General features: G+C 33.5%; 1 protein-coding gene across 1 annotated transcript in view; it reads right to left on the bottom strand.

Annotated features, from left to right (window-relative positions):
- Window positions 1-5210: 5210 nt before the first annotated feature.
- The window catches only part of LOC106459044 (pituitary homeobox x-like), a 57999-nt gene continuing 48792 nt past the window's right edge, over window positions 5211-14417 (bottom strand). Inside the window, exon 3 of the mRNA XM_013918657.2 lies at window positions 5211-7846. Coding sequence (XP_013774111.2) covers window positions 7298-7846 — 549 coding nt within the window. The 3' untranslated portion in view covers window positions 5211-7297. The remainder of the gene's footprint in view (window positions 7847-14417) is intronic.

The following is a 14417-nucleotide window of genomic DNA, read 5'->3' as shown; positions in this document are numbered from 1 at the left end:
ACATATGACAAACATTAAATGAACTGATTAGGTTAAAGATAAATATCGCATGAAAAACAAATTATAACTTTTCTTGTAATGGAAGTGTTTTAGTTTTATAACAACAATACTTTCGAATAAAAATAGTCAATGCTTCATTCTCTGTATTTGTTGTTATTTTATAATCTTCTCGCAACGTCGCACGAGGGTTATCTACGAATAGCCGTTCCTAATTTTCAACTGTAAGACTAGAGGGAAGGAACTAATCAACAACATCCATCGATAACTTTTGGGTTACTAATGTGTGACCGAATATTCGGATCTAACCATCACTCTTATTACGCACTCGTGGCCCCAAAGTGCGAAGCGCGATAGTATTTTCTTTGGAGGGGGGGGGGCTATGATCGTCGCTCTTATAGTGCACCCACAGCCCAAAAATATGGAATGCTTTTTGTGACAAGGGATGCGAACCACGAATTCTCGGATTCACATTCCGAGCATGCTAACCATTAGACCACACCCGACCATTTATTATAATTGCAGATAAACTTTTTTTCGTTAATTATTTATTGTTTGAGCAAACATTTGTACTTATTGATATTATTTTAATATAAGATTATTTGCACTGTATAAGAATAATATTACAAGTGTTGGCTGCTCTTCCATCGCCGATCGTGCATATTCTGTTGCCCATGATTACAAACTATTGTTCGACACCGCAATTTTCATTGTAACGCCGAGGTCGGCAAGTTTTTATAGACTTTTTTACATCGTGCATATTCTGTTGCCCATGATTACAAACTATTGTTCGACACCGCAATTTTCAATTTGTAACGCCAAGGTCGGCAAGTTTTTATAGACTTTTTACATCGTGCATATTCTGTTGACTATGATTACAAACTATTGGTCGACAACACAATTTTCATTGTAACGCCGAGGTCGGCAGTTTTTATAGACTTTTCACAGATTTTCCACTGCATGTGGACGTAAGCTACCACGACTATGTTAAAGCAGACCAAAGACACAAAAGTCCACTGGAAGTGCACAGAGAGCGACTTGATATGTGTGTGATCTAACGTGATTGCTGGGATTATAGTTTCCCCCGCCATGTTTCTCATGAAAACAACCGTTGAATTCGATTTGTGGCTAGAAGCTAGTGAATTCTTGGTTCGTGTTCCTACCTCAACCTCAAAATCAATGTTTATCTGGGTAACGATATCAGGGGTTATGTCCAACTTTATGCTAATGGATTTTTGGGTCGGAGAGTTCTCTTTCGTAACCATAGCCTTCACTTTATAGGTGATGGGGTATGATTTTGGAGTCTATTGTTGGGCTAAACGCTCTGATATGCAAGTTTGTTTATTGTTTGGCTTCCACGGAGAGTATAAGCATTTCCTTTTTATAAATGTTGTTTCTTTTGACTCTGCCATAAGAGTATCCATTCTCGAAAATTTTTTAACACTGCACTGTGGAATGGTCAGAAATTCGTTGTGAATCAAATATATAGGCACTAAACATGTTGTCCGCAGCGTCACGGCTGCAATCTGAAGCGACACGTCACTATATTAGAATATGCAAGTCATTCATGTAAACTACAATATGTAAATATATCTAAACAAACAAAGATTTTTTTTAACTTGGACTTGATCTTTTGAGCCTTTGATTTTTTGAGACTAAGCTTCTCACGAGTACACTACTTCGAAACAGGGATGAAATATTGTTGTCTGAAATAGAAAAATAAAATTAGATACAAATATAAAAGTCAGTAATGGTTACGCCTTGTAATTATAGAATACCATTTTGAACCACAGACAGTTAGTAGTTGTTAGCGACAGCTGAGTCAGTGAAGAGAGGTGTTGGGAAGATGTTCCACGAATAAATTGTTAGCATAATGGTTGGCCTTAGGACTGTAGCATCTAAAGTGTAGGTGAAATAAAAGACTAAGTTTATGTTATATAGAACTTGGACATTTAGGTACTTAGCATTTATAGTATCAGTTTTCATACCATTAAAAATTCCTTTTAAGTATAAAAGTGTTAAGACGTCTTTAGTGATAAGACGTATGTATAATGAAAGTAACATAATGTTATAACAAGTATGTTTTTCTGAGATCTATAGTTTACTACTTTATCTAAACAAATATTCATCTCAAACGTGCTCTAAAATAAGATACTACCTCCAATATCTTATCAAAAGATATTCAAACCACTAGTTTGAATGTCGAATTTCGTATTTTGATTAGGAATATGGCGGGAATTAAGTCTACTGGGTTTCGTTTTTATTCAAAATAACTCGTTTATCTAATTTTCTGTAGCGTATGGAGACGTTCGTCATTTATTTGAAGTTCATTTAGTTTTGGTTTTCTTTACGATTTGACAAAAATACAAAAGGTAACGAGTAATATAGGTTTTGAAATTTTTCAGAGCTGCCTTTGGAATTGAATGTTAAGTGAAATAACGGATTTATTTCATATAATCCAGTATTACTACATGTTATCTGTGTTAGCATGGATAATCTAACTCAATATGATTCTTTTCGATAATTCCATATCTCCGTAAATCATTATGTATTTTTACGTAACTCAAATTAAAACAATCTATTAAAGAAATATGACTGATTAGAAGTTTTGAAATCATTTGTTGAAAATATTTAAAACTGTTTTCTACACTCAATTACAACTATATTATGGTATAAATGTCCTCTACCATGACGTTAAAAACAGGTAAGGTCAAAAGGGTTAGGCAGTAACACTCACGTGTAAAAAAAAAAAAAAAACACTATAAAATCTTAATGCTTTCGACGGATGGATCTGTTTTTAACCATGAGCAAAGGTGGATTTGAAAAAGTACTCTTTGTTGTGGAATAGATCTGCCTTTGCCCATGATGAAGACAGTTCCACCTGTTGGAAGTGCTAGAGTTTTATCGTTTTTTGAATGTGATGTTATATAACAGATAATGCCAGAGTTTTTGTTACCGGTAAAATGATTCGCCAGATAAATAATATGGTCTTGTCCCGTGATAAACGTTTTGATTCAATGAATATGATTTTTTTTCCATTTTTAAAGCGACACCTGTATTTTATAACTCCATTAATACGGAATTAATTTTATGTTATTATTAGTTATACTTTATCATTTATCATACACGTTAGCACACCTAAGGTATCTTTCAGATAGCCAAATAATGTTTTACAGTTACCTTAATTTGATTATTTATGGCAATAAATCGTGTTTTTAATTACTTGAAGACTATTTATTTGGCTTTATTAAATTTGTCTGAAAGCTAAGAAAATTTGATTCGTGAACTCTTATTCAGTGGGAGTATTTTATAAGATCAACTACTATTATTTAATATTCTGGAAAAAGAATTAAAAACAATTATTAATCCCTGTAATCAGAAGACGTGGGGATTACATCTGTCACATGTAGGCGTTTTGTAACTAAACGTTTTTCCTTACAACAGTGACTTTGTAGATACTGTGGTTTTAACTTTCAAAATTACCAACTTTGCTGTTAGTTACAATTAGGATTTGTCTTTAAAATGTGATGAAAGTAGAAAATGTTTTATTAAAATATTATTTTATTTCACACTGATTCGATAAAAAAAAAGATTAATAATATGATTTGAATTTTTTTTATGTATGTGTATAAAGTTACATCATAGCAACAATTGGTTTTCAAAATGAAAGAGTTTTAATGAAATTGTGAACCAAATACACAACATCAACAAAATTTGGCAGAAGCACATCAAACATAGAACAATGACACAATGGCGTGGTCAAACACCGATAGAGATGAAAACATTACTTGCAATGGATGAAAAGTACAAGGTACAGTTCACCATTACGTACATTTCTACACTATTACAAGTGCTTTTGGTTATCTATTCACATCTTTATGTAGAGCTTACCAGGTGGCGTTGTTTGTTGAAGTAAATCACACCATCAGAACATGTAGTAACGTGTCTTAAAACAACACGAAACATTATAGGATCAGCTATTTACAATACTACTTCAAGTTATTGAACAGTAAAACTGGCCTTACAGAACTATTTTACTAAATAAAAAATATCAACAAGTCGTATGTTTGTTCTGTTCGAAAGTCATCAATAATCAGCAAGACCAAATCCTAGTATGCGGGATGTGACAAAGAATCTTACGAAAGAAAAATTAGAATGCTATTATAAACACACTAACACCACTCCCTGTATGTACAATATGAGCACAGTCAAGTGTCCAACTGTAAATAACTGTACTGATTACTTGGAAAACAAACGGTAGGTGAAACGCATCAGTGAAAACAAAACTTCAAATGCACTTACTTGTGCCCCCCAGTGGCACAGCGGTATGTCCGCGGACTTACAACGCTAGAATCCGGGTTTCGATACCCGTGGTGGGTAGAGCACAGATAGCCCATTGTGTAGCTTTGTGCTAAATTAAAACTAAACAACTAACCACTTACTTGTAAATCTACGAGTACACCCAATTAGGTTAGTACAACAAATCTTACATTTTGATACACCAGCATTTTTTATAAGAAACGCACTTAAGATGTACGTGCACAAACAGTTTCAAATTTTCAAAGCAAACAATACTTTAGGGGGGAAACAACACCAACAAAAATACATACCATCAATTTCCTCTTTAATGTGTTTTTTTCTACTGAAACTAAAAAAATAATTTCTTTCTTTTTACATTTAATATAAACTATATCAAGACTTTAGACTAGCATAGTATTAAGTAAGTCTGGTTATAATAAGAAATGATGCGTTTGATAGAGGCAAGAGAGGTACATAGTTGTTGCTGAAGTACATTTTCCCCCTTCAATAAATTCTTCGTGGTTTGAATCTAGTTACAATCTTATTTCATAATGAATTCGGATTACCGGTTTTAGGTCCATATCCAAAGCATTTTTTAGTTGCTTTTATTATCTATCTTTATTTTACATAAACCTCTATCCAACTATTAATGGAGAAGTGTAGTTAGAAAGGTTGACCATAAAATTTATGTGGTTTATCTTATTTAGTTGACGTTTTTATTTATATATTTAAAGTGCTTTTAAATAAAACTTTTTAAACTATTGCATTTTTTAGATTCGCCTAAAAATGAAGTGAAAATATTTCGTTTCTTTTGTTATTTTGTGCAGCTTCAAATAAGGTGTTTAAGTTTTGTTTGTTTGTTTATTGTTAAGCACAAAGCTACCCAATGGGCGATCTGTGCTATGCCCACCACAGGTATCGAAACCCTTTTTTTAACGTTATAAGCCATCATATAGGTGTTTAGGATTAATTAAAATTATTGTTATTATACAGAACCTCGTAATGTCGCTACAATTCCACATTTACGCTTTTGTCAGTATCGCTCTTATTTCCGTCTTCGTCCACGTCAACCTGCTGTATATTTCATAAAATACACTGAAACAAAAATAGGAAATTACTTAAAAACCCAACAGAAAATAATTTACTTTAAAGCTAAGTGTCAGCTGTTAAAGGTGTCAGAGAACTAAGACTACACCCGGCAGATTTAAAAAACTCAGTAATAACGCTTCAAAACTGTGCTGGGAATATTAATTTAAATACTTGGACAGAAAAGAAAGTCTGACTAAAAAACCCTCTAATTGCAAGTATCTTGATTTAGCAGAAAATACTGGCATAAGCCAGTAAAAATTCTACCCTCTGGTGGAGAAATAGCAAAAGCAAAATCTTTTCTGGTATATATAAAACATTAAGGTTAAAGCAGTCATTGGGGAGATTTCTTTATTAGCGTCATCAAGCAACTCACTTATTAACACAAGGTGAGTTATTATTGATGTTTTTTAGCGCAAACTACACAATTGACTGTGTGTGCTCTGTCCACTGCAGGGAATCGAGATTAGGATTTTAGCGTTGTAATTTCGCAAACCTACCCCTGGCACATCGGGGGACAATTTCGTTAGGTTTCAACTAGAATATGGTTATTAGATGTTTTATATTATTATTATTATTATCTGGAAACTGGCTTATGATCAATGAGTTACTCTATTGTTGTTACTTAGCAACTGTTTTATAAATAATAGCGTGGATATGTTACTAGTTTCACACAATAAGCGGCATACGAACACTAAGGGAGCTTGCTAATTTTGTTATCTGACAACTGATGTCCAAATACTATGCAAATCAAGATATTACCGTCACCTAGCAACAAGTGTATGAATCATATACAAACTACGCGGAATTTCCAGACTTAGTTTACTAAATTACGAAAGATCTGTGCCGTGAAGTTTAAGAAACAAGTTTGATATGCTGCAAAAAATGAAAATCAGAGTATAGAGAGTTTATACCGTAAAAGATTCTCGTGGGAACATTGCGAAATGGTACAATTCATTTTCGTATAAAGATAGAAATTAGTAATCTAAGCCTACAATAGTGTGTCTCATTATAGTTCATTTGTCTAAAGTACTTCGGGTGAATTTTAAATGAAGTTTTCACTGGGAGCATTTTTTTATTCGGACTTAACATTATTTCAAAACTTTAATCTATGAATTACATGCATACACGTATAGTATTGTTCTTGAAAAATAATTGTAGAATTGAGGATCTATGATTGAGTTCCACACTAGGAAAATTTTATTTTTTTCCTTAAATATGGTTATCAAAAATAAAATAATAAAATAATCGTAATGATGTTACAATTTCAACTCAGAAAATATAAATAAAAAAATGTTGTTTTTTTTTATTTTGCTTTTCCAGACCAGATTTTTAGAAGTAGTTATGCTTAATGCTAAATACTTTACACAATAGATCAACAACAGTAAGATAGACTACAGAAAAGACATTTACCCACAAAATCTCCCACCAGAGGGATTACATAAGATTCAAAACCTCACCAACCTGGAATTGAACTACTACTAATACTACTAATTTACTTCCTCTTTATTCCAACCAGTGATTTTATCAGTTGAAGCAGATAGACAATGATGTCATCTTTTCAAAAACAGATGACTTCTGCTCTTATCGAAGTACGTCCTCTTAGAAACAACACTAGTTTGTGCTGAAAACAAGGAACTTTAGGTCGTTTTATCAGACTTGATATTAGAATTCATGTTCAGATAAAGGGTTAACACATTTTTGATTTTAATTTTTAACATTTCCACAGAGTCACTAGTCTTTTTTGACGTTAGGATGGTTAAGTAGTCTGTAACGTTCTGGTTGTTGAGGTTGATTTAGAATAAGTATGTTAATAAGAAAATCAGAAGTCTCCTGCTCTACTTGATTCAGTATTTTCTGCCCATACACACTGCGACTAAAATGGAACAACTATGGTCTACTGAAGTCGTGCGACTTAGACTGTTGGCCTGTCCACGGTGGCATATTGACATGGGGACAGGGTCGGTGTTTGTCGCGGTGACATGGGTGCGTAGGTGCCGAACCCAGTAGCGGTGTGCTGCTTGGCTTTTAGTCGAAGGGACGCAATGCTTGAAGACATGGAGGGGCACTGATCACGGTAGACGTAAGGAGGCGTAGCTGTAGCGTAGGGGCAAGGGGTCATCGGATTATTCAGGCTGTTAACAGGCATATTGACGTTTGGTACGATACTGGAAGATGTGATTCCTGTGGAGGCTGTATTGAAACAGCCCATTCCTTGGTTAGGAACTACTGAGGTTAGTGGATTCACATTCACTGAGTTGAAACCTGGCCAAGGAAAACTCTTTGCCCCCAGAGGGCTTGGGACTTTAGATGCCCAGTTGTTGTACGAGGAATATCCAGAATAAAGGCCGTCGTCAAAAGGCTGCATCAGCCCATTAAATTGGGTGCCGAATCCATTTTTCAATTCAGCTCCAGCGTTCCGTTCGCGTTTCCGCCATTTTGCTCTGCGGTTTTTGAACCAAACCTGTTAGAAATAGAATAAAAAAACAAACTTAGCTACATATTGCAGATCAGAATTACTTTCCGTTATTCCTTCTTTGAGACCACAGGATTTTTGTCTTTTACATCCTTATATAATTACTTTCTCTGATGTGATTGAGTTGTCAGGCAAAAAAGAAAGAAAGTCAAGGAAGAATAGGTATCACTGAGAGGTGTGGAGTAAAATCTGCCACACATAGAAACACAAACACACTTGTAAAAAGTTTAAGATTATAACAATTTTCTCGAATCTATGGAAACTTAGCAAAATTTAACACACACGTATTCACTAAAAATGTTAACAGAAAAAAAACAAGCAATAAGAAACGTCTTTGATTAAATGTTTGTTTTAAACATGATTGCAGAAACTCCAATAAAAATAATCGACATACATCTTAAGAAAATAAATAACCATATTAACATTGGAATGTTATATGATGATGTATTGTCCCTCCCTTGAGGGAATTAGACAGGAAAAGTACGTTATAAAGCAATGCTTGTCTGAAAACGCGAAGAGCAACATCTACCTCTACATAACTAGATTTTACGTATTCGTAATATTAACCGTTACGAATATGCATGTTGTATCACACGAACCCATTGAATGACGATGATCATGGGGAAAGATGATTAAATATTCAACATATTTCTTAGCAGAATTTCATACAACCGTTTCATGTCTCCGCGTATTCATTGCCTAAATATAATTACGCTGAGTCACTTATGCTGTTTTAATTATTATTTATCTTAATTCAAGATTAGAACCTGATCCACAAAAAGGTTGCTCTCTTTCCCAATGTTTCAGGATCTATACGAGAAGCTCGTGCATATAGAATAACTTGGGGTTTATCTTTATGTGGTGTAGGTAACGGTGATTATTGCGTAAGTCAGATCTAGTGTAAGTCTGAACACGGAATGATTTTTTTTACCATAATTATATCACTACGTATAGGTATACTATTCTTTTAATCTGTGTGTAAAGTTTAGCTCTTAATCTTGAAAGAAGGCAATATGCAATAAATTTTGTCTCGTAAGGACTTCGCACTAATTACTTCCGAGTGCGTAAATAGATAAAGTTTTGTTTTAAATTTAACATTTTAAGTTATACTTCTAATCCCACTTTGCATAAAAGTAACTCATTTATTTATTATTATTGTTATATTTTGGATTTGTGGAAGCTATTGCTTAAGTGTTTCTCTTCTCTAAATATCACTATATATCTCCAACACAACTAGAACAGAAATTATGTATTTTGTGTATTAGTATTTCCATTAATATTTAAGTGAGTTTAAAACTATATTATACTAAATATAAAACTATACGAATCCTTCAACTGATGTAATTTTTGGAAAATGGAAAATTTAAGAATATTTTGGCGCCTTTAAGAAATTTCAGCTTTGGTCATGTGATCTTGTGACTCTCGTTGTATGACAAAAAATCCCCTTTTAAAGGGGTTTTTTAATTCTACATCGAATTCGAGTGTTTGGAGAGGAAATCATTTTCATATTTTTTTTTAATTTTCAAACTATTTCTTCTTATTGTAACATTTCATAATAGCTAAACGACAAATATTTAAGAGGGTTAACTTGATGTGGGTTTAGTATCTAATACCTGTACAGTTACCATATGTGTTGCTTTTCTAGTAATAGCTAAACGACAAATATTTAAGAGGGGTAACTTGATGTGGGTTTAGTATCTAATAGCTGTACCGTTACCATATGTGTTGATTTTCTAGTAATAGCTAAACGACAAATATTTAAGAGGGGTAACTTGATGTGGGTTTAGTATCTAATAGCTGTACCGTTACCATATGTGTTGATTTTCTAGTAATAGCTAAACGACAAATATTTAAGAGGGGTAACTTGATGTGGGTTTAGTATCTAATACCTGTACAGTTACCATATGTGTTACTTTTCTAGTAATTCCATAATAACTCACTATAGTCTAGTGTGATATATAAGGCTATAAACATCTTCTACGATACATTATTCAGTAATTATGAGCTTCTACTATTTTATAAAATCCTTTTGTAGGTTTATTTTTCTTCAATTGTCCAAATCTCGAAATCTCTTAGCCAATGATCAGGATGTAAGAGATTAGAATTCGTATCGAAATCCTTCAACTTCCGCTAGGCGGCGTGATTGTCAAGTCATATTTCAAGTGTGAAGACACAAGATCGAAGTATTATAGGCAGAAGCTTTTTTAAGGTATTAGATATAATGGGTTTTTAAGTCTCAGTATCTGTCAGTCAATTGTATGTCGCGTCATGACAGCCAATCCTACTTTTCAAGTCGGCTTTAAATGCAGTTATCGGTGAAAGAGCGAAGTGCCCACTGATATAAAACTGACAACGAGGTACCTACTCAAATGTGTTCATCTGAGCACACAAAGAAGACTCCGGAAAAAGATCATAAATATTAAATAGGAACGATTTTATCCATGTATGAAATAACACTAGGATATATGATATCATCAGGACATCGCAGGGTTGGTTTCAAGCAGAGGAAGTAAAACAGAGAAATATTAAACTTTAAAATGTGAACTTTTTGACAGCACCCAACGTGGATTTGAACGTGTTCCACTTTACTGTTATTATTACATGTTAGCATCCAGCAAAATTTATATTAAAACAACTGCTACAAAATAGAGTTTGTTATCTGTTTCTTTTAGGAATTATAAACTATATTTTGAATGTTCGTTCTTTGGCTAATTATTATTTCTTTAAGTTTTATAATTGGCTGTATGGGTGAATTCGGAGACGGAGCTTAAGAATAGGGTGTTCGTACATTCAAAATAAAACTTTTGGAATTTGTGAATCGTCACGATCTTGTTTATATCTCTTCATTATACGATCTGCATAAAAACTTCAGGAGAATTAATAAAATCAGGCCTACATCAATACTGTCATGATCATACATGTATCAATATAGTCATGATCGATCAGGCATTTCGTACGCCAAACTTTTCTGATAGATAAAGATGGCACACACACACACACGAAAGCAAACGTTTCTGGTAATTGTACCCATACAAAACTTATCACATAAAATTCTCTTCCTACTACTTATTGGTCGAGAAATATACATTTACTTAAACGGTAATTAAATATTACGTAATAAAAGGAATTTATCTACAACAAAATCAAAACTTTGTGTAACGTTTAGCTTATTACGTTAGAATAAGTTTTATTTGATAAGAGAATAATAACTTAACATGTAAAATGTTTTGTGTAATGTTTAGCTCATTACGTTAGAATAAGTTCCATCTGATAAGAGAATAATAACTTAACATGTAAAATGTTTTGTGTAACGTTTAGCTCATTACGTTGGAATAAGTTCCATCTGTTAAGAGAATAATAATTTATTAAAACGCTTTAAATGGAATAATGATCAAAATCCATTACAATATATTTCGCCCAGTCTGTCATGGTAGACTTAGTAGATTACCACATATAGTTCAGCTACTTTTATTTTTCACGCATCTGTACAGCACTTCAAAAGTCTGAAGTCTGAAAGTTTTACAGTATTATGCCTCAAAACGTCAACCCTAATATATTTAAGACTCTTGGTCATTTTATCTGTGCTATGAAAAAATTATAGATAATCAGACCCAACAATTAAAAGGCATTATGATTGGATTTACTGCACGATGAACTAAATGATTAAAGTACGGTCTGGTTATTTGGGTGCAGCAGTCATCAGCCGCTTATCGTTTTTATTGAATATCCATTACCTGACATCATGAACTTCAACTAAGATACGTGACATCATACATTCCAACACATTTCGATCACTGAAACTTTTTATTTCGCTCTTGGAATTAAAGAAAAAAAATCTGTTCAAACCACCTTTCGTTCTTAAAATAAGAAATGAGAAACAGTAAAAGCCAAGAAAGAAGGATAAATGATAACTGTAAAAGAAGAGAGATGTTACAGAACGTAGGTAAATTGTTTTAAGTGCGAATTGCTAAATGTAACAAACACCTACATTATTTGGAATAGTACACACGTTATTATAGATTCTAAGAAAGAAAATAAATTTCCTACCAAATGCCTCTTAAAGGAGTAGTTTCATCGTAAGTCTTTTTATTTTTACGTAGTTCTCTGGCGTCGTTCATTAGCACTTATTGTGTGATGAATTGTGTTTACAGAATTGCTGCTAGAACATCCTTTCATAAAGCCAACTCACGAACCCTTTGAAGCGAAGTCACATGTTTTTAATCAGCTAGAATCGCAACCATCTACTGACCCTTCTGTCACCAGGGACATTTGGCGCGACTATATATTATGTATGTGATGAGGCTTGGCGTCATTATTTATTAATTGGTCTCTAGATGCTGACTTCCCTGCCTAGCTTTCCTAATTGTAGAAAAGAAATATTAATGACTTTTGAGGTGAAATCTGAGCTTTAAAATAAATAATATCACCCCTAAAACTATACAAACCACTTTATTTGTTTGGGTAAATCCACTTCATGCTTGATACAGAAAAGCAGTGTCGGATGATGTAGCTTTATGTAAATGTGTTAAACCTAACACATTGTAACTTGCTAGCTTGGAGGGATTAAACAGATTTATTAATGATGCGGTTCAATGGCTGAAAATAAACTGAGTAAAACTTTATTTTTTTAATTAATCTTTTTTCTCGTCTCCTGGAAAACTTGTTTTTTACTCGAGTTCATCTTCAAAGTGACGCGTTTGATGAATAAGAGCTCCAAGTTATTCTTATATTATCTGTATTCGAAAACTATTTACTTATAATGCGATTACCAAAATTAGGGATTGAGACACTATATATATTTTGTGTAGTATATCATTCATCAAATCCACAGTAAAAAAGTTCTCTTGATGTAACAGTCATAGCGCTAAGCAGCTGTGGCATATTTCACGCCGTGTGTAAACGTGAAATCGAGAGTTTTCGGAACACCGTTCTGACCGATAAAAGCCAATTTAATGTTTTAGTAACTGCATGCAAAACGTCAGTTAAAGCTTGATTATTTTAGATTTTTCATCTAAAACTACACAAGGGATATCTGCAAATAATTTTGAACGGGTAGATTAGAGGAAAGGCAGCTAGTTCAAAGTACCCACCGCCAAATATTAAGCTAATAATGTCCGACTGAATAGTGGGACTTCACCGTCACTTTTATATTGCATCCACGGCCCAACTTATGGAGCGTTTTCTTAATAACGGGACGCTAGCCATAAACCCTCAGATTCACATTCCTAGAACACTAACTACTAACTGGTTTTAGTCAAGAAGAAAGTAGCTTGATTTACTCATATGTAAATAATGGAAAGAGGGCTACGATAGTTTGGTGAGGTAGTTTGAATTTTAGCTCCAAATTACATAGTTGTCCCTGTCCTCCACAGGGAATCATACCAGGGATTTTTACATTTCAAGTCCCTAAACTTATCGCTCACCCATCAAGAGACTGGTTAAGTATTTGACTAAAGAAGTGAGGAACATTATGTGATACATATATATATAAGCACTCTAGCTTCTCAAATCCTAATTACATTTTTATCGATTGTTCGATGAGAATGTTTTATCACACTTTATTATTGGTCAACTTGAATTCTTTTATCTGAATCTTTGTTTTCAACCATATTCACAGCTCTATCCATGTTTAACATTTCAAAGACTTACTGTATATAAGCATATAAGCCTCAGGTTTAAAACTTACAACAGTTTAACTCAGCCACTATATGTGTTGAAACTTTAGAGTCAAGTACAAAATGACAACAAGACAGCAGTATATTACGCCATTCAGTATATATATTACAGCAACGCAAGACGCATAGTCGTTGGACATAAGTATTACAGCGTAAGTAGTACAGCATACCAGAAACGTTGCTAGGTATGAGTAGATCATGCCGAACTATAGTCGCTGGATTTACTAACTTAGTAATATTTCTTTTGGTGATATCTTCGAAGATTTAAACGACCAGACACGACTTGGTTACCCTAATACTATACTCTGGGTAAGAGAAATTAAGGAAAAAAATAAATTCTAAGAAAAAGGCGCCCCCCCCCCAGTGGCGCAGCGTTATGTCTGCAGACTTACAACGCTAGAATCCGGGTTTCGATACCCGTGGTGGGCAGAGCACAGATAGCTCATTGTGTAGCTTTGTGCTTATTTACAAACAAAGAAAGAAAAATGCTAACATAAACAAAGGTTTTAAGTACCCATTCAGCTAGTCATAGGTAACTCCAGGTATTTTTCTGTACTGAACAGTTTAAAACTGTAAACATCGGCGAAACCCATATAAAAAAGAAAAGAAAAAAGAAACATTACTATATCAGTACATGCTTCATGCAATACCTATTAAAAGAAATAGTTTTATAATAAAATGCTTGCTCTTAAAATAAATCCGACTGTAATATAATGAAAATCTAACAAGTTCGGATTTTTTTTCATCTATCTATAGGAACACTCTTGTTATCTTATAGGAGGATTTGTAACATAAATGTTGCCCTATAGGAGGATTTGTAACATAAGTGTTGTCCTATAGGAGGATTTGTAACATAAGTTTTGTCCTATAGGAGGATTTGTAAC

This window comes from Limulus polyphemus, unplaced genomic scaffold (assembly GCF_000517525.1).
Source record: "Limulus polyphemus unplaced genomic scaffold, Limulus_polyphemus-2.1.2 Scaffold1, whole genome shotgun sequence".
Lineage (NCBI taxonomy): Eukaryota > Metazoa > Arthropoda > Merostomata > Xiphosura > Limulidae > Limulus > Limulus polyphemus.
This window is presented reverse-complemented; position numbering and strand designations above follow the sequence as displayed.